At 35.1% G+C, this 20,570-nt stretch overlaps 1 protein-coding gene and 1 long non-coding RNA gene across 4 annotated transcripts; one reads left to right on the top strand and one right to left on the bottom strand.

The window, feature by feature from the left end:
* Nucleotides 1-264: 264 nt before the first annotated feature.
* LOC309650628 lies at nt 265-13,073 on the bottom strand. 3 transcript variants are annotated; one of them, XR_014257653.1, is made up of 4 exons: nt 12,885-13,062; nt 5,743-6,022; nt 4,782-4,941; nt 265-377 (listed from the first exon to the last, which is right to left on the bottom strand). It is a non-coding gene; the product is annotated as an uncharacterized lncRNA (long non-coding RNA). The 3 variants fall into 3 exon arrangements; XR_014257652.1 differs by lacking the exon at nt 265-377 and adding an exon at nt 3,856-4,639 and having other exon boundaries at nt 4,782-4,946; nt 12,885-13,073; XR_014257654.1 differs by lacking the exon at nt 265-377 and adding an exon at nt 3,856-4,639.
* LOC309650626 (uncharacterized protein) lies at nt 6,029-19,654 on the top strand (the record flags this gene model as incomplete). Its single annotated transcript, XM_082442236.1, has 5 exons — nt 6,029-6,138; nt 12,294-12,446; nt 13,768-13,818; nt 19,095-19,201; nt 19,480-19,654. The coding sequence occupies exons 1-5, from the start codon at nt 6,088-6,090 to the stop codon at nt 19,652-19,654; spliced, it is 537 nt and encodes a 178-aa protein (XP_082298362.1). The 5' UTR covers nt 6,029-6,087.
* Nucleotides 19,655-20,570: the final 916 nt, after the last annotated feature.

The following is a 20,570-nucleotide window of genomic DNA, read 5'->3' as shown; positions in this document are numbered from 1 at the left end:
AGTGAGAAATGTATCAGAAGCTCTTGAAGGCTTTTGGACAAGTGATTAATAGATTTGTTTTTAAAAGACCACCTTGGTTGCAGTGTGGTAAATATACTGTAAGGGATGGGACAGCAGCAGAAATGTGGAGAGAGAAGACTGTGGAAGAAGTTTCCATTAACCAAGGCAGGGAAGGGATTGAATTGAAAACTTGAGGGGCCCCAGAGGAGGAAGGCAGGAAGAGACTTCCACTTGGTCCCTCTGTGTGCTCTTCTCTGAGAGATGCAGGACAAGGCCTGCCTTAAGCCTCTCTTGATCCACAACTTCCAGATGGTTCAGGCATAAATTCATCTGTGACCATTCAAGATCAGGCAGCACAGCAGCATAATATTCTTCACCTCATTAAGGATGAATAAACAAACACAGATCAATATGAGGCAATGAAAGTACTCTCTGCAGAAAAGAATATATTTGTAAATTAGAAAGCAATTTGAGAAAGCACATACTTTCTGTTCTCAACAAAGTACCAGAAACAGGGAATGAGAGGTGCAATGGGAGGAGAATTTCCTACAGTCACGTGGTCATGTGGACAGGTGATTTCTTTAATAAGTAGGTGTTTGTTACTTTTGTTTGTGTGTTTTGTTTTTAGATTGAGGAAGGCTTTATAATTTAAGCACTTGAAACTTGAGGACTGACCATTTAACATGAAGTACTGGAGTCAGAAAGACCAGAATACATGTTCTCCCATCACCTGCACTTACTACCTATGTAATTTTGGACAAGTCACTTGACTTCTTTTTTCTTTACTCACTCAACTGTAAAATAAGAATTATATTAACCACCATGTAAGTACACGGAATTTTGTAAAGATCAATGGGATCATGTGACTGAAAGCTTTCTCTATTGTAAAAAAAAAAAAAAAATTGCTGCCTGTCAATATTATCACCTCCATCATTATAATTAATTCTAGGATTAATCATCTTAATGAGTATGAAAATTAAAAATTCAAAACTACAATGAGGTATCACCTCACACCAGTCAGAATGGCCATTATCAAAAAATCTGCAAACAATAAATGCTGGAGAAGGTGTGGAGAAAAGGAAACTCCTGCACTGCTGGTGGGAATGTAAATTGGTACAGCCACTATGGGAAACAGAATGGAGGTTCCTTAAAAAACTAAAAATAGAGCTAATATATGATCCAGCAATCCCACTCCTGGACATATATCTGGAGAAAATCATAATTCAAAAAGATACATGCACCCCAATGTTCATTGCAGCACCATTTACAATAGCCAGGACATGGAAGCAACCTAAATGTCCATTGACAATGAATGGATAAAAAAGATGTGGTACATATATACAATGGAATATTACTCAGCCATATAAAAGAACAAAATAATGCCATTTGCAGTGGAGTGGATGGATCTAAAGATTGCCATACTGAGTAAAGTAAGTCAGAGAAAGACAAATATTATATGATATCACTTACACGTGAAATCTAAAAAAAATGAACTTATTTACAAAACAGAACTAGAGTCACAGATGTAGAAAACAAATTTATGGTTACCAAGGGGAAAAGTGGGGGAGAGATAAATTGGGAGATTGGCATTGACATATACACACTACTATATATAAAATAGATAACTAATAAGAACCTATTGTATAACACAGGGAACTCTACTCAATACTCTGTAATGGCCTATATGGGAAAAGAATCTAAAAACAAATGGATATATGTATATTTATAACTGATTTGCTTTGCTGTACAGCAGAAACTAACACAACATTGTAAATCAACTATACTCCAATAAAAATTAATTTTTAAAAATGTAACATTGATGCAAATCATCTGGATGAACCAGCCAAGGTAACCAAAAACACTTTACATTTGTGTTTCTTCTGGAATGGATTTGAAAAAGTATATTTTTAGAAAAGTACTTTGCAAATAAGAGAACTTAGATGAAAATCATTTATGCATTCCAAAAACACTACTGAGTGAATACTGGGTGCTGGACACCATGCTAGGAAAGTAATAGTCACCAAGAAAAAACACGTGAGGATTCTTTATGATAGGGTGTACTCTGGTAGAGAGGTTGAGATACGTACATGAAAGAACAACATATAAGACATTGATGGTTGCCCTAAGTGAGGTACTGATATGAGTTATGCAGTAAGGTCCCATTGAATTGTGGCTAATTACAGACATTAGTACACACAGTGGGTCAAATACTATTCTTTGAAGTATGCTGTCTTCATAATTAACATGAAATTAATAAAATATATTAGTCCTTTTTCCTAATGCCTACAGTTTATTATTATATTACAGAAGACTCAGTAATGCTTGTTTGAGGACCTCAACATTGGTATTTTAACATATGTCATTTTCCCTATTACCATAGATTAGTGAAGACTCATTAGGACACACATACAATAAAAGAGTGATGAAAAGAACCAAAAATAAATAGATACCATGTGAAAAATGGATAATAATTTGAATAAAATATAGTTTTTTGAATGAAAACATCTAAAAAATTACAGATGTTTTTGCTTTCCTCCAATTTCCTCCAACTTCATCATCTTTTATGAGGTATGTCATCTTTTTCTCCACTAACTGAAATTCTGATCCCACAATCAAAAATAATAAAAATGTTTATTGACTTCAGCATTTAATGGTAGAGAAGGAAACTCTAAACTGAGTAAGTGGTGAATTGGAGGCTCACTGCTTCTTACAACAGAAAATAATGATAATGGCTCCTGAAGTTTCAAACTTTTAAAAAAATTTCCTTTAATATGAAGGTGGTCATCTGAATGGAAGTTTTTCATTCTCTACTAAATCATCTTTAGATAGAAAAGTCAAGGGAACTCAGAGAACTTTCTTTCCACTTTATTTTAGAACTGATAGGCACATACAAGACATCCTACTCTTGGCAGAAATCTCATTTATCAAGGCATCTACTACAAGCAATCAGAATATCAACTATTTCTTTCAGATCCTTCTCTTTCCTTGGATAAGAAGACATCCCAGGTACACGGAATTATGCTTTTTCTAGGGGCTTGGCCTTTTGTTCATCAGTTCCTGGTTCTCAGATCATCGTAATTAAAGTTAGGCATAAACAAATTCAGAACACCAGTATCACGAAGAGAGGACTATTCTTATTTGACTATTGCTAGTCACAGGTTGGCTTTGCTCACCAATCACCAGAGCTCTTGAATAGCTCAAAATGGAATACAACCTATTTCTCACAGAGGGAAATTTTGCATTTTGACTGTTTTTTTATTCTGACTATGGAACATAACTCAGTTTTTGTTTCCTAGCCATTAAGTTTTCTAAGCTTTAGAAATTGGAATTTCACATTGCCTGAGAATACACAATTTTGATAATGTGCAGAGAGTTGCTGTTGTCTCTCTTTTTCATTTTTTGTAATTTCTAATTTTGTTCCCTCACTTTCCAAGCACAGCTGATTTAAGATTTGGGTTTGTCTGTCTAATGGGCCAATACATCTAGTTTGCACTGAAGCTAGATTTGAAAGTTAATATGAAGATGGTATGGAATAGTAGGTGTATCCAAATAAGAACCTTCTTAGAGGGCAAGCATAAGTGTAAATTAATGTATAGAATTACTACTAGTTGTTTTTAACCAGAAAAAGCAAAAGAAATAACATTTTAAATGCATCATAAGAACTTTTTATGACATTGAATATTTTCCTAAGATAGAGGGCAAAATTCCCATATTTATTTCACTTAAATTTTCAGGACTTATGATTTGAAGATGATTAAATAAAGAAAGACATTTTTACTATTTCTACAAACTTCTCTCAAAAATTACCCAAATCCAACAGAGAATGATAAACAAGAACAGCCTAATCTTCAGTGAAACTGAGGTAAGAGGTAGATGGGCCCCTGGGCTGAACAGCTGGAGTTTGTCAAGCTGAGCAAATTGGAACTTGTCTCTCCCTGACATTTCAAGGAAAAGTTAATGGCAGGAGGAGAGAGGAACTAAGCTCTGCTGGAGTAAAAAGATAAGATGACCACATCTATCATTCTTGAGGTAAAGGAAACCTCCCTGATTGCACATGCAAAGAAAAGATTCTCAGGTTTAAAAATGGAGGGGGCATTATCCCATAATATGTGCTGTTAATCTCCCAGAGACCCTCATGCTGGAATCCATCTTGGTTAAAAGATGTATGTGCATATTGGGAAGGGCCCTGTGTCCAATCAGATATGGGAAATGAAACAAGATGATTGGCCAGAGGAAAAGACCCGGAAAAACTGCTCTTATACAAATGACTTAACCACCTCTCTAGCATACTCCTCATTAGCAAGAGTGCCCACCCTCTTCTCTGGGTGTGTATTTCTGCTTTGCTTCTGTTTAAAATAAACTGCTTCTCTGTGTGCTCTCCCACAGGTGCTGTGCTTCTAATAATAAATTCTGTACATGTTTTACAGCTTTGGTCTCTTTGTAAAGAATTGTTTTTTCAAAGAAGATAAGAGCCAGGGCTCTGCTTCTAGCCATTCACCACTGGTGGACTAGTGGTTAGGATTCCAGGTTTTCACCCAGGTGGCCAAGGTTCGATTCCCAAGCAGGGAACTGAGATCTCGTTTCAAGCCGCTCTTCACTGCTGTCACCCGGAGATCAAAACTTGGAGATATTGGTAAATCTGAAAGATAGTGTATGAAGATGGAAAGTACTTAGAGGAATGATAAATGATTTAAGAGGGAAAAAAGGTTAAAATATAATGCTTGTAATGATGAGAAATTCACATTGTAGCATCCGAGGACAAACTTAGGAATTGGAGGTACCTTGTAATTGAAGACTTGGATATAGATGGGGCTGGGGTTAAAAACAGGAAGACTGCAGATAAAGTTCCCTTGTGCGATCCAGGCTGCCAAGTGACTTTTCTTTCCTCGCCAGAGGTTTTCCAGAGGGAGGTCAGACCCAGCAGAAGGTGAGTTGGTGCCACTGTACTTAAACAAAAGAATGAGGTGAAAATCTGTATTCTGAGAGCTGATACACACAGCATCAATTTTAATTTATGGAAGCAGGCTGATTTTCTCCAAATAGTTTGATAGGTTAATATAGTGAGAAGCCCATCTTAATGTGGGTTCTCCTTTAGGAAGTTGCTTCCATGCTCTAGAAGAAATACTCAGGATTCTTTGGTCCAGGTGACACAGCAGTTGTTATGGTAACTACACTGCATTGAATGACAGGCAGTAAGTACACAGATCTAGCTTTGGGCAGATCCGCCTGTTTTCTTTTCCCCCAAACAAATGATCAACTTTCTTAAGTAAATAAATACATTTTTTTTTCACTAGAAAAATGCAAAATACACAAATAAAATCCACTTTCAGTTCAAAAATTTTCAGCAGGCTGAGTCTAAAAGCCTTCCAGAAGGGAATATTTAGTGAAACTTGGTTTGAATAAAAATACAATGTTCATAACCTAACAAACTCAATTTTTATCAACATTCACCAATGTCCAATGTCCTCATCTACTCTGCAAATATTTACTGAGCACGTACTCTGTATCAGGCATGACATATGCACATTCAGAGAAAATTGAGGCCAGGGGAATGAAAGAGAATTCCTTTTTGCAATATTTAGACTATAGCTACAAATGTCAGATAAATCTGCTTAATATTGTCTTAATCAGTTCATCATTAAAAATTTCATACTGATACTACATTAGTGACTAGAGCTTTTTATTAATTTATTTGAAATGCTTTATCTGTTTAATGTTTAATGAGATTTCAAGCAATCATACCAGCCAGATTATATTTTTTCAGTTCTTTATTACTTTATCAAAGAAACACAATCTTTGCTCTTTTGTGTAAACTTCTGTGTTTCCACAATTTTAGGATAAGAAAAATGGATTATGGGCCAGACGTAAGAGATCTTCTTAATGGAATCCACAAGATGCTGCACTGGAGATACTTTCATGGTGTGATGAGTCCTTAAGCACTTTCTTCAGTTTCATCTCTGACCTTTTCAGATTGTGATAAATTCTGATGGTTTATATTTTTTTATAAGGTAACATTTCCATCCTGAGAAAAATAAAGAAGAAGGAAGATAATTGATTTGAAAAGCACATCTTTCATCAAACCTGGAAATGCGTTGTGGCAAGGATAACTCAGAAAAACTGACGTGTCACAGGAAAGAGGTTATATCACAGCTTCCAAACACAAAACAAATGTCAAAAAATGCTGAGCCAAAATGTTAAATTGTCAAAAGAATGGTTTTGCTCTATGTATTTGAACCACGGGGAAAGCAGGCGCATTGACAACTACTGGTAGATAACATTATCTTTATTAATTATAAGCTACAAAAGAGATAAGAGTTTTAGCAGTTGATGGCTAGGAAATTTATTATAATTTTTTAGGGGCACTGAAGGATATTTTCTGTAGGTGAATCAGAGTATTTTCAGACCCCAGTTTACTCTAAAAATGCCTAACACATGACACAGTAAATCATGCCCAATTCTTTCTCTTTCCTCTCACCTCCCCACACATAGGAATAAGCATCGTTAACATTCAGTGTAAACTGAGCTTGCCTGAATCCAAAGAGTACTTGAATCCTTTTCTAAGTCAGTGGTTATCCTAAAGTGTGGTCCTTGGACCACTAGCAGTAATATCATCTGGGAACTTGTCAGAAGTTCCCAGAATCTCCTGGGAACTCAGGCTGCACACCAGAGTTTTACAATCAGAACACATGGGGTGGGATCCAGAAATCACCCCGAGGTGATTCAGGGTTATGCTAGAGTTTGAAAACTACCATCTAGGGAACTTGAGAATGAGCAAAAATATAAAGGGGGAACACAATTCAGCATTTCCAACTGAGACTCTGTCTCAGTCAGTGATCTTTGCAGCTCTCAGAATATTCATTTCCATGGCCTAAAAAAGTTATAATTGATCAATAATTAACTACATTGATTGGATAATTGAACACTACCTTTGAGTAAATTTTTCATAGAATTTATAGACTCTTAGACATGAACAATAGGAAAGAGCTCATTTAAGTTAACCCATTTCATTTATACGGTGTCCCATTTTTAGTGGTTCCAAATACCTTAGTACTTGCTTTACAGAGACTTTCATCCAAGCAAGGGAAATTGTCATGTTTTCTATCCATTCTTAGTGTTGAATCTACATAGGAATTTGGTTTTAAAACACTGTATAAGTTTCTAAAATCATCTTGTAAATTGAAAACTCAGATGTAAAACTTATGCTTAAATATCTTTTATGAAAGTACAGCAATGGAGTTCAACAGTCCATCTCAGAATATTCCCAGCACAGCCAGTTTTTTCCTCCATCATTAATGAAAATTTTGTTTGGACACTGGCTGACGCATTTGGCTGGAAGCCATGTTGTATGAAAACTAAACATATTTAATGCAATTTAACACAGCTAGATGCTTAGATTATAAGAGTATAAGAAAATTGATGCTAACAAAGAAACTAGGATATTGGCATTTCCATCATGCTTGTTTCAGGGAATATATTTATTGATTGAATAAATTCTTTCCTAGTGGGAAGAATTTATAACACAATTGAAATTATTATTTTTCTCTCTTGTCCATTTTAAACTGAGTGTGTATAGTTTAATTCAAATAAATAAACTGCCCATATGATATATCATTTTGGCCATATTATTTAACTATATGCTATATTAGAGTAAAATCTCTTATTAAGAATAGATTACAAATTAAAAAAAAAACCCTGAGACCCTGGGAAACTAGTGATAATTATAGTTTGAACAACATAACTAACTCCATGATTTGGGACAACATAAGGCCTCAATTTTCTCATTTATATTCCTCTACGAATGAATCTTGAGAACTGGTTTGGAGGTCAGTGTAGTGTGTGTGTGTGTGTGTGTGTGTGTACGTGTGTGTGTGTGTGTGTGTGTGTATAAAAGATTGTTCTCAGTGTAGAAAGGTTTTAGTCTTGCAAGAACATGAGCTCTGTTTTAGGAAGGATGTAATGTCTAACAGTGATTGGAGTTGGAGTCAAGTCATTTTCATATAACTTGTTTTGTGTATGAAAGATAGAGCCAGGATGATTCAACTAAATGACATCTGATGTATAACCTTCCATTTTTTTATAAAAACAAAAAGAAACTAATCATCTAGATAGTGTGAATTCATGATATAGAGCATCCTGGTATTTGCACATCTCTTAACAATTTGCTAAATATTTTCAACTGAATACTTGGTATTCTAGAGATCTTGAATTAAATTAATCAGATTTCAATTTAACATGCATTTGTTGAGCACCTATGAAATGACAGATTATATACTAAGTTCTGGGATTAAAGTGCTACAGGAGATAGAAATAGATTCCTAACTTCTTGGAGTTTGAATTCTAGCAGTTCAAGCAGACACTAAATCAATAATAACCAAATGGGTTAATTTTTAATTTAGATAAGAATCTGTAAAAAATGAATTAATAGAAAATTCCACTTTCCAGACACACAAGATTGAGAGGAGTATCCATCATATGCATCCTCAAATACCCTTAATTTATGCCATTATAACACTTACCACAAAGTATTACAGTCTCCTGTTTATTGGTATGTATGTCTCTCTCACTAGATTAAATGTCTTTGAAGGTAAACTCAAATGTCCTATTCATTCTTTGCTTTATAGGCTTTTTGTTTCCAGCTTTTATTGTAGTTACTGGTGAGATACTGAAAATATAATACTAGTAAATATTTATGTACACAGAAAGAAATAATGAAAAAAAAAAAAGAAGAAGAAAAATTGTCTTATCCCTATGTATCTACCCATACAATGAATTCTTGCAACCATCAAAAGTGCTTTTTTGAAGGGGGTCAAAAGGTAAAAACAAAAACAAAGCAAAAACAAACCAAAAATCTGCTTTCTTGGTGATCAGATCTTACTATGTTTCTGTTTCTTGGGGTTCTACTCTCAATGGCACTAACTGGCTTAATGTTAATGGAAATAGTAAAAGTACCAGAAATGGAGGTCAATGACCACATCTTTCTAGCCAAAGGCAAAATGAAGACAGTATTAGAGTGTGAGACACAGGAAGGACTTTTTCCTTTCATTTCAGTTTTTCTCTGTCTATAAGTTTTTAGCTCTGAATTCAGAGGACAAGGAAGATGATGAAATGGGAATGAGAAAGGAGGTGAGGGGTAGGAGAAAAAAATGAGTAAAAGTAAGATTTTTAAGGAAAAAAAACCCATAATAATTATAAACCAGTTAAGGAAAATGAAAGCATGAAGAAGTGGTCTACAGAATTCATGGAGATGGCCAACAGAACCCAAGCTGGTGACTTGAAATAATTAATCAATTAGAAAAACTCTAGGAATATGAAGTCAGAAAAAAGCAGATGGTGTTTCAAAAATTAGAAATTAGAGTACACAATAAACAAACTTTTTTTTAATTGTTTAAGTTAAATCTTGGGAATGCCACAAACAACTTTAGCACAATACATACAAGAATTTAGAACACATGAATCAAAATGGCGAAATCAACTTCAGAAGTAGAAATACTGAATAAGTCAATTATCATTGAATTAGTAATCCAAGCCTTTCTCAAAGGGATAAGAAAGTTTTACAAACATTTAAGTAACAAAAAAATCCTTTATCATAACTGCTTCAGAGAACAAAGAAAGAAGGAATACTACCCAACTTACTTTATGAAGCTAATAGAAACTTGATAGCATAATTGATCAAAAGCAGTGCAAGGAAAGTATAAACCAATTATATATATGAAATGTATAGATGTAAAATTCTTAAATGCAAAATGAGTGAATTAAATTTATGCATAAACTAAAAAAAATCCTGACAAGCAAGGTTTATACAAAGAATATGATCATTGAATTTTTGAAAATATATTTTCATATTAACATCACATTAACAGTTAAAAGTAAACAGGAAAATTTGCTTGCCTAAATACATGCAGAAAAATTATTTAATAAAAATTCTTAACAAACTGGGAATAGAAAAAAAAGCCATTTTGGTTTTTAACCTTATAAAGCGTTTCTGTGCAGGAAAAATGATAGCAAATATAAACTAAATGGTAAAACTTTGAAGTACCTCAAGTAAAAAGACAAATATATCCACCATTATTTCTAATATTAATATTGTACTAAAGGTTTTAGACAATGAAAAAGACAAGAAAGATACAAAAGAAAAAGAATGGAAAAAATGGAAAGTTGTAAAAATCTTCTTATTTTCAAATAATGAAGTTGTATACATAAAAATTCTAGAGAATTTGTAGGCAAATTATTACAAATAATATCAAGATCTTCATATACTAGATCTACATACAAAAACTAAAAGTATTCCTAATTCCAGTAAAGTGTAATAGTTAAAAACATTCTCATTCACAATAATAATAAAAACTTAAAAAACAAACCTAGGAATACACCTCTCAAATGATTTATATGGAGGGAAAATCACAAAATAGTGTTAAAAGAGACAAGAAAGAACTAAATAAATTGAGACATACTATGTTCATATATGGGAATCCTCAATATCACAATGATATTAATTATCCCAAACTTAATCCATAATTTACTGCTATTCTGATAAAAATCCCAAAACAATTTTTGTGGAACTTGACAGAGTCATGAAAATTTTGAAAAAAGAAAATGTATAGGAAATCGTTGTGACCAATATCAAGATTATTATAAATCTATAGTAATTAAGAAAGTATTATAAGTGACACAGAAATGGATAATTAGACAAATAGAACAGAGTAGAAAGCCCAGAAAAAGACCCAGACATATGTGGAACGTGATATATGGCAGCAATAGTATTTTACATAGTGGCAAAATATGGGTTACTCAAAAAATGGCCCTAGGACAGTTTGTTATTCATCTGGAAAAATATTTCAAAATCAGATTGATACTGCATATCACAATACAGTTGTAAATATAAAAAGCAAAATTTTATATATTCTGGAATAATACAGCAAAATTTTTTATTAGTACAGATTAAGAAAACATTTCTTAATGTAAAGAGAATAAATCAGATGTGAAAACACCGCAAGTTTTGAAAAATTAAAACAAAATTTCCATACAAATTACCATAAACAATGTGAAAATATGTCAACGACTAGAAAAAATACTTGTATATGGAGAATATACTAATAATTCCTAAAACGTATTAAGAAAAACACAATAGAAAACTGGGCAAAAGATATGAAGAGAAAATGTGATTTCCTATCCTCCTCCACGAAAAAGAAAATCTCAAAGAAAATATTCATGTCTGATTCTCATGATACTGACAAAATTAAATGCTTAGCTACATAAATTCTTGGTAAGAATATGACATAACAAGAACTCTTTATACATTCTAGTTGGGATAAACATTGTTATAGTCACTTTGGAGAACAATTTAGCAATATTTAATACATTTTTAAAAACGTACATGCATTCAACAACCTACAATGGATCACCACATGGAAGTAGAAATGGGTGAATGAGACCCATGTGTACTAACAAGGACAACTCTCACAAATATTAAATGAAAAGAAAGCTATATTTTGTTTAGGAACACATAATTATGTGGAGAAAATATAAGGAAATATGTGGGAATAAAACAATCTAATGGGGAGAGGATGTAGTCACCTTTGAAAACCCCTCTGTGTCATTATCAGACCCCCTGCCTCCAATCTCACTTCTCTCCAAACAATTCCAAACACCAGAGCCAGACCCATCTTCCTGAAACTGTTCTTTCCTCCTTAAAAACCTTCCATATTTTCCCTCTGACTCAAAATAATGCAGAAGCCACTGCACTGTAAAGTTATTGGGGGCAGAGAGAGTCAAATTCTCTCTGCGTTCCCAGCCCTCGAAACAGTTGCATACATGCAGCAAATGCATTATGATTAAAAAGCCCTGAAATGATTGGGTTTTGCTCAAATTATTCAGTTTTTGAGTTTTTTCAACAGTAAATCTAACTTGAATTTTTTTTTTGCAAATAACGTCAAATGCTTTGGAGGAAAATTAAAGTTATATCTTAAATTTAGCAAGATTAGATACAGAACATGAAGCATGAAGTAAGGCTAAAAGTATAATTTAAAAATTCCATATCTTATATGAGTATGTGGTTTAACACAATGTGTTCTACCAATAATGTACTAAGAGACTAGTCAGAATTGCCACAGGGAAATAAATAAAATGAAATAACATTTGAATAGCTATAGCAGACAAGATACATTAATTATAACATCAATTAAAAAGAAAGAACACTTGATGAACTTGGGATAAAAGTATTTTTCTCTTCCAACAGTATAAAGTAGCTTACATCCCATTAATGGATTACCAACTTTTGAGTGAATTTTTTCCAGAATGAGACAGACTTGTGGAGTAGTGACCTTCATCTTCCAGATGTGTGGGGATTCCAAGAGCAAAGCCAGAGACATCTTGGGTCTGCTCCCTTCAAAGGATCTGGCAATTCAGAATCATCTTCCCTGGCAGTGATATATTCATTTGACTATAAGGTGCATACAGAATGCAGAGGAGATATTTCCTGGTTGTTAGAATGGCATAGTAATGTAGGTGGTAAGAATCACAGGTGTGCAAGACACAAAACTTTAAAAAACTTTCATTAACTCAACTTCTTTTTTGACTAAAAGTCTCTATTAAGCTAGACCTTCAGAAAGTTGTCTCTGGGGATGTCAGTTCTTTCTGGGGTTTCTTCCTCCACCTTATAATCGTGCCAGAGTTCTAACATTTTAACCATTTGTCCTAGGAGGATAGGGGGAGAAATACGCAAAATAGCTCTTAATATACCAGTTGTGGCTGAGATATCCGGTCATCTTTACCCATCGTCTTTCAGCTCCCAGGAGCTTCTGCTCTCTGTGCTAAGCTGGAAGTACAGGAATCGTTTGCCATATTGCCTATGGTTTGGTCAAGCTGGATACATAAAGCAGACATACCTGTCTTGAGTCAGAAAATATCGTGGCAGCAAAACTTCCAGGAAAGGAAGAAGGTACTCTCAGTCCCCTGGATCCACAGACTTCTCTTTCTGTCTTGTCGAAACACTGCAGATTCTCATTCTATTTAGCCACTCTCCCTATTGCCTGAATAGCCTTGTTACCTCCTCCTGAGCATTTCTCACATTCTCCTACAAGCTCAGGCATGGGGAACTTAGAATCCTAATGACTCGCAGGCTTTTTCTCCTTTCTTCTCTGCACATCACTCCCCTGAGGTAATGAACCCAGAGCATTCTATCTTCTTGAATGAGAGAAAGGAAATGTGGCAAAAAAAAAGGAGAGAAATATAAAGAGTAATAGGTTAAAATAGTATCCTTTAAAAATACAGCATGAGACAGATATGAATTTGCTCACCAGTTCCAGTGATGTAGACAACTTGCCATACAGCAGTAATTCTCAAAAATTATTGCACATTAGAATCACCCAGGGAGCTTTGGGGAAAAAAATACTATTGCCAGACCCAGATTAATTAAGTCAATATATCTGGCAAATGGAGACCAGAAAATAAGGATATTAAAAGTGTTCTGGGTGATTCTAACATGCAGACAGACTTGAGAACTATGGCCTTTGAATCATGCTACTCAAAATGTGGTCCCCAGAGTAGCAGCTCAACATCACCCAGGAGCTTTTTAGTAATGCAGAATCTGAGGTCCACCTCAGACCTACTGAATCAGAATCTCTGTGCTTCAACAAATTCTCCAGGTGATTCTTATGTACATTCAAAATGAGAATCTTTTCATATTATTTGTATTTTTAGATTTATTTTTTATTTAAAAAAATTTTAATTTTATATTACAGTTGATTAACAATATCGTGTTATTTTCAGGTGTACAGGAAAGTGACACAGAATATTGAGCAGTGTTCTCTGTGCTATATAGTAGGTCTTTTTTGGTTATCTATCTTAAATATAACAGTGTGTAAATGTTAATCCCAAACTCCCAATCTATTGCTCCCCCTCTCTTCTCCCCTGGTAACCATAGTTCATTCTCTAAGTCTGTGAGTCTGTTTCTGTTTTGTAAATAAGTTCATTTGTACCATCTCTTTAGATTCCTCATATAAGTGATATTGTGTGATATTTGTCTTTCTCTGACTTACTTTATTCAGTATGATAATCTCCAGGTTGACCCATGTTGCTGCAAATGGCATTATTTCATTCTTTTTAATGGCTGAGTAATATTCCATCATATATATGTACCACATCTTCTTTATGCATTCCTCTGTTGATGGACATTTATGTTGCTTCCATGTCTTGGCTATTGTAAATAGTGCTGTAATGAACATTGGGGTGCATGTATGGTTTTCTCCAGATATATATCCAGGAGTGGGATTGCTGGATCATACGGTAGCTCTATTTTTAGTTTTTTATGGAACCTCCATACTGTTCTCCATAGTGGCTGTACCAATTTACATTCCCACCAACAGTGTAGGAGGGTTCCCTTTTGCCCACACCCTCTCAAGCATGTATCATTTGTAGACTTTTTGATGAAGGCCATTCTTACTGGTGTGAGGTGATATCTCATTGTAGTTTTGATTTGCATTTCTCTAATAATTAGGGATGTTGAGCATCTTTCCATGTGCCTCTTGGCCATCTGTACGTCTTCCTTGGAGAAATGTCTATTTAGGTCTTCTACATATTTTCCGATTAGGTTGTTATCTAATGCTGAGTGGCATGAGCTGTTTGTAAATTTTGGAGATTAATCCCTTGTTGGTCTCATCATTCATAAATATTTTCTTCCATTATGTGGGTTGTCTTTTTGTTTTGTTTATGGTTTACTTTGCTGTGCAAAAGCCTTTGAGTTTAATTAGGTCCCATTTGTTTATTTGTGTTTTTATTTCCATTATTCTGGGAGATAGATCAAAAAAAGATATTGCTGCGATTTATGTCAAAGAGTGTTCTGCCTAGGTTTTCCTCTAAGAGTTTTAGAGTGTCAGGCCGTACATTTAGGTCTTTAATCCATTTTGAGTTTATTTTTGTGTATGGTGTTAGGAAGTGTTCTAATTTCATTCTTTTACATGTAGCTGTACAGTTTTCCCAGGACCATTTATTGAAGACACTGTCTTTTCTCCAATGTATATTCTTGCCTCCTTTTCATAGATTTGGTGACTATAGGTGTGTGGGTTTATTTGGGGCTTTCTATCCTGTTTCATTGATCTGTATTTCTGTTTTTGCACCAGTACCATACTGTTTTGATGACTGTAGCTTTGTAGTATAGTCTGAAGTCAGGGCACCTCTAGCTCCATTTTTCTTGCTCAAGATTGTTTTAGCTATTTGGGATCTTTTGTGTCTCCATACAAATTTTAAGATTTTTTGTTCTAGTTTTGTGAAAAATGCCATTGGTACTTTGATAGAGATTGCATTGAATCTGTAGATTGCCTTGGGCAGTATAGTCATTTTGACAATATTAATTTTTCAAATCCAAGATCATGGTATATCTTTCCATCTGTTTGTGTTATCTCTGATATCTTTCATCAATGTCTTATAGATTTCAGTGTACAGGTCTTTTGCCTCCTCAGGTAGGTTTATTTCTAGGCACTTTATTCTTTTTGATGCAATGGTAAATGGGATAGTTTCCTTAATTTCTCTTTCTTATCTTTTGTTCTTATTATATAGAAATGCAACAGTTTTCTGTGTATTAATTTTGTATCCTGCAACTTTACCAAATTCATTGATTAGCTCTAGTAGATTTCTGGCAGCATCTTTATGATTTTCTGTGTATAGTGTCATGTCATCTGCAAACAGTGGCAGTTTTACTTCTTCTCTTCCAATTTGGATTCCTTTTATTTCTTTTTCTTCTCAGATTGCTGTGGTAGGACTCCCAAATCTATGTGGAATAAAAGTGGCAAGTGTGGACATCCTTGTCTTGTTCCTGATCTTAGAGAAAATGTTTTCAGCTTTTCACCATTGAGTATGTTGTTAGCTGTAGTTTTGTCATTTTTGGACTTTATTACGTTGAGGTAAGTTCCCTCTATGCCCACTTTCTGGAGAGTTTTTATCATAAATGGGTGTTAAATTTTCCAAAAGCTTTTTCTGCATCTATTGAGATGATCATATGGTTTTTATACTTCAATTTGTTGATGTGATATACTTCACTGGTTGATTTGGGGATATTGAAAAGTCCTTGCATCCCTGGGATGAATCCCACTTGATCATGGTGTATGATCCTTTTAATGTATTGTTAAATTCTGTCTGCTAGTATTTTGTTGAGGATTTTTGTGTACATGTTCATCAATGATATTTGCCTGTAAGTTTTTTTGTGTGTATGGTATCTTTGTCTGGTTTTGGTATCAGGGTGATTGTGACATCATAGAATGAGCTTGGGAGTGTTCCTTCCTCTGTAATTTTTTGGAAGATATTCGAAAGGATAGGTGTCAACTCTTCTCTAAATGTTTGATAGAATTTGCCTTTGAAGCCATCTGGTCCTGGACTTCTGTTAGTTGGGATTTTTTTAATAACAGTTTTAATTTCAGTACTTGTGATTGGTCTGTTCATATTTTCTGTTTCTTCCTGATTCAGTCTAGGGAGATGGTACCTTTCTAAGAATTCATCCATTTCTTCTAGGTTGTCCATTTTATTTGTATATAGTTGCTTGTAGTAGTCTCTTATGATCCTTTGTATTTCTGTGGTGTCCATTGTAACTTCTCCTTTTTAATTTCTAATTTTACTGAGTTGGGCCCTTACCCTTTTTTTCTTGATGAGTCTGGCTAAAGTTTTTTCAATTTTGTTTATCTTCTCAAAGAAACAGTCTTTAGTTTCATTGATCTTTGCTATTGTTTTCTTTGTTTCTATTTCATTTATTTCTGCTCTGATTTTTATAATTTTTTCCTTCTACTAAGTTTGGGTTTTGTTTGTTCTTCTTTCTCTAGTTACTTTATGTATAAGTTTAGGTTGTTTTTGTGATTTTTCTTGTATCCTGAGGTAAGATTGTATTGCTATAAGCTTCCCTGTTAGAACTGCTTTTGCTGTGTCCCATAGGTTTTGATCATTGTGCTTTCATTTTCATTTGTCTCTAGGTATTATTTTGATTTCCTTTTTGATTTCTTCAGTGATCCACTGGTTGTTTAGTAGCATACTGCTTAGCATCCACGTATTTGTGTTTTTTACAGTTTCTTTTTCTTGTAGTTGATTTCTAATCTCGTAGTGTTATGGTCAGAAAAGATGTTTGATATGATTTCAATTTTCTTAAATTTATGGAGGCTCGCTTTGTGGCCTAACATGTGATCAGTCCTGGAGAATGTTCCATCTGCACTTGAGAAGAATGTGTATTCTGCTGCTTTCAGATGGAATGGTCTATAAATAACAATTAAGTCCATCTAGTCTAATGTGTCATTTAAGGCCTGTGTTTCCTTTTTGATTTTCTGTCTGGATGATCTGTCCATTGATGAAAGTAGAGTGTTAAAGTCCCCTACTATTATTGTATTACTGTCAATTTCTCCTTTTATGGTTGATAGTATTTGCCTTATATATTGAGGTGCTCTAATGTCAGGTACATATATATTAACAATTGTTATATCTGTTTCTTGGATTAATCTCTTGATCATTATATAGTGTCCTTCTTTTCTCTTGTAAAAATCTTTATTTTAAAGTCTATTTTGTCTGATATCTGTATTACTACTCTAGCTTTCTTTTGATTTCCATTTCCATGAAATACCTTTTTTCCATCTCTTCACTGTCAGTCTGTATTAGCCCTTAGATCTGAAGTGGGTCTCTTGTAGACAGCATACGTATGGGTCCTGTTTTTGTATCCATTCAGCCAGTCTATGTCTTCTGGTTGGAGCACTTAATCCCTTTATGGTTAAGGTAATTATCAGTATGTATGTTCTTAATGCCATTTTGTTAATTGTTTTGGATTTGCTTTTGAAGGTCTTTTTTCTTCCCTTCCTCTTTTGTTCTCTTCTCTTGTGATTTGATGATGACTAACTTTAGTGTTGTGTTGGAATTTCTTTTTCTTTTTGGTGTGTGTATCTATTGTAGATTCTTGGTTTGCAGTTACCATGAGGTTTGATATAGCAGTCTATATATAAACTAGATTGTTTTAAGTTGTTGGTCTTTAATTTCAAATGCATTTCCAATATCCTGCATTGGTGCTCTCCTAACAATTGCTGGTTTGGATATCATATTTGTGTGTGGATGATTTCCTACCTTTATTGTATGCTTGCCTTTACCAGAGGGCTTTTCCATTTGTAATTTTCTTGTTTCTAGTTGTGGCCTTTTCTTTTCCACCTAGAGAAGTTGCTTTAGCATTTGTTGCAAAACTGGTGTGGTAGGGCTGAATTCGCTTAGCTTTTGCTTGTCTGATTTCTCCACTTAATCTTGATGAGAGCCTAGCTGGGTAGAGTATTCTTTGTTGTAGGTTCTTCTCTTTAATCACTTTAAATATATTGTGCCACTCCTTTCTGGCCTACAGAGTTTCTGCTGAGAAATCAGCTGATAACCTTCTGGGAGTTCCCTTGTATGTTATTTGTTGCTTTTCCCTTGCTGTTTTTAATATTTTTCTTTGTCTTTAATTTTTGTCAATTTGATTACTATGTGTTTCAGTGTGTTCCTCCTTGGGTTTATTCTGCTTGGGACTCTCTTCACTTACTGGACTTGGGTGACTATTTCCTTTCCCATGTTAGGGAAATTTTCAGCTATTATCTCTTCAAATATTTTCTCAGGTCCTTTCTCTCTCTCTTCTCCTTCTGGGACCCTTATTATGTAAATGTTGGTATTTAATGTTGTCCCAGAGGTCTCTTAGACTGTCCTCATTTCTTTTCATTCTCTTTTTCTTTATTCTGTTTCATGGCAGTTATTTCCACCATTCTATCTTCCAGCTCACTTATTCATTCTTCTGCCTCAGTTATTCTGCTCTTGATTCCTTCTAGTATATTTTTCATTTCAGTTATTGTATTGTTAATCTCTGTTTGTTTGTTCTTTAGTTCTTCTAGGTCGTTGTTAAACATTTCTTTTATCTTCTCAATCTGTGCCTCCATTCCTTTTCTGAGATCTTGGATCATCTTTACTATCATTATTCTGAATTCTTTTTCAGGTAGATTGCCTTTCTCCACTTCACTTAGTTGTTTTTCTGGGGTTTTACCTTATTCCTTCATCTGAGATATATTCCTCTGTCATCTCATTTTGTCTAAGTTTCTGTGCTTGTGGTTTCCATTCTGCAGGCTACAGGATTTCAGTTCTTGCTTCTGCTGTCTGCCCCCTGGTGGATGACATTGTCTAAGAGGCTTTTGCAGGCTTCCTCGTGGGATGGAATTGTTCCTGCACCCTGGTCAGTGGAGCTGGTTCTTGTCCCTCTGGTGGGCAGGGTTGAGCCAAGGGGCATGTTTACAGGGCTCTGGGCTCAGGAAGACTTTATGCAGTCTGTCCTGCTGATGGTTGATGCTGTGTTGCTGCCCTGTTGGTTGTTTGGCCTGAGGTGTCCCAGCACTGGAGCCCACAGGCTGTTGGGTGGGGCCAGGTCTTGGTAAGAAAATTGCAGCCTCCTTGAGGGCTCACACCAATAAGTACTCCCCAGAACTGCTGCCCCCATTGTCTTTGTCCCTGCAGTGAGGCACAGCTCCAACCTGCCTCCACAGGAGACTCTCCAATACTAGCAGGTAAGTCTGGCTCAGTCTCTTATGAGGTCACTGCTATTTTCCCTACATCTTGGTGCACACGAGACCTTGTGTGTGCCTTCCAAGGTGGAGTTTCTGTTTCCTCCAGTCCTGTGGAATTCCTGTGATCAAACCCCACTGGCCTTCAAAGCCAGATTCTCTGGGGGCTCCTCCTCCTGCTGCCAGACCCCCAGTCTGGGGAGCCTGTGTGGGGCTCAGAATTTTCACTGCTGTGGGAGAAATTCTGGGGTATAACTATTTTCCAGTTTGTGGGTTGCCCGCTGGCACGTATGGGATTTGATTTTATCATGATTGCGCCCCTCCTACCATATTGTTGTGGCTTCTTCTTTGTCTTTGTATGTAGGGTATTTTTTTGGTAGGTTCCAGCATTTTTTTTTTTTGTCAATGGTAGTTCAGCAGTTAGTTGTAAGTTTGGTGTTTCCATAAGAAGAGATGAGCTCACGTCCTTCTACTCTGCCATCTGGTCTCCATCTCAAAATTGAGAATCTTGATCACTGAGGAAGTTAACAGAGGTCAGATGTACAGCTATTACTTCCCTTGCGATTGATTTAGAGTCATGCATAAGGGTGTGATCAAAATGATAAAGAACGTGATTGACATAATCTTGTGTGGTTAGAGATATTTAGTAGCACAAAAGTGTTCCAGAGTTAGGTAAACTTTAAACTTTCTTGGATGCCTCATTCTTCCTCACAGATTTTTCATACTGTGCATCTAATGTTCTTCCATTACCTAGGTATGAATTCCTAGCAATAGGCAGTGTTGGCAACTGCAGCAACTAGTGTTGAGATAAGATATTTCCAATATCCCAGCTGTCACTTAGCAATTATGCATTTTGTCTCATAATAATGTCTCCTTACTTTCCCCTTACATTTCCTAGTGCTCTACGGTATAAGTTGCTTTGTATACATGATCTCATCTAAGCCTCAATACATCACTTAATAGATATTGGAACTGAGGCTATAAGAATCTAGTGACTCAACTTCTCTAAGACCTAGTAGTTGGTAAGACTCAACTTCTGAACCT

The sequence above is a fragment of the Balaenoptera physalus genome (assembly GCF_965194825.1).
Source record: "Balaenoptera physalus genome assembly, chromosome: 20".
Classification (NCBI taxonomy): Eukaryota; Metazoa; Chordata; class Mammalia; order Artiodactyla; family Balaenopteridae; genus Balaenoptera; species Balaenoptera physalus.
The sequence above is the reverse complement of the archived record's forward strand: the minus strand, read 5'-3'. Positions and strand labels throughout refer to the sequence as shown.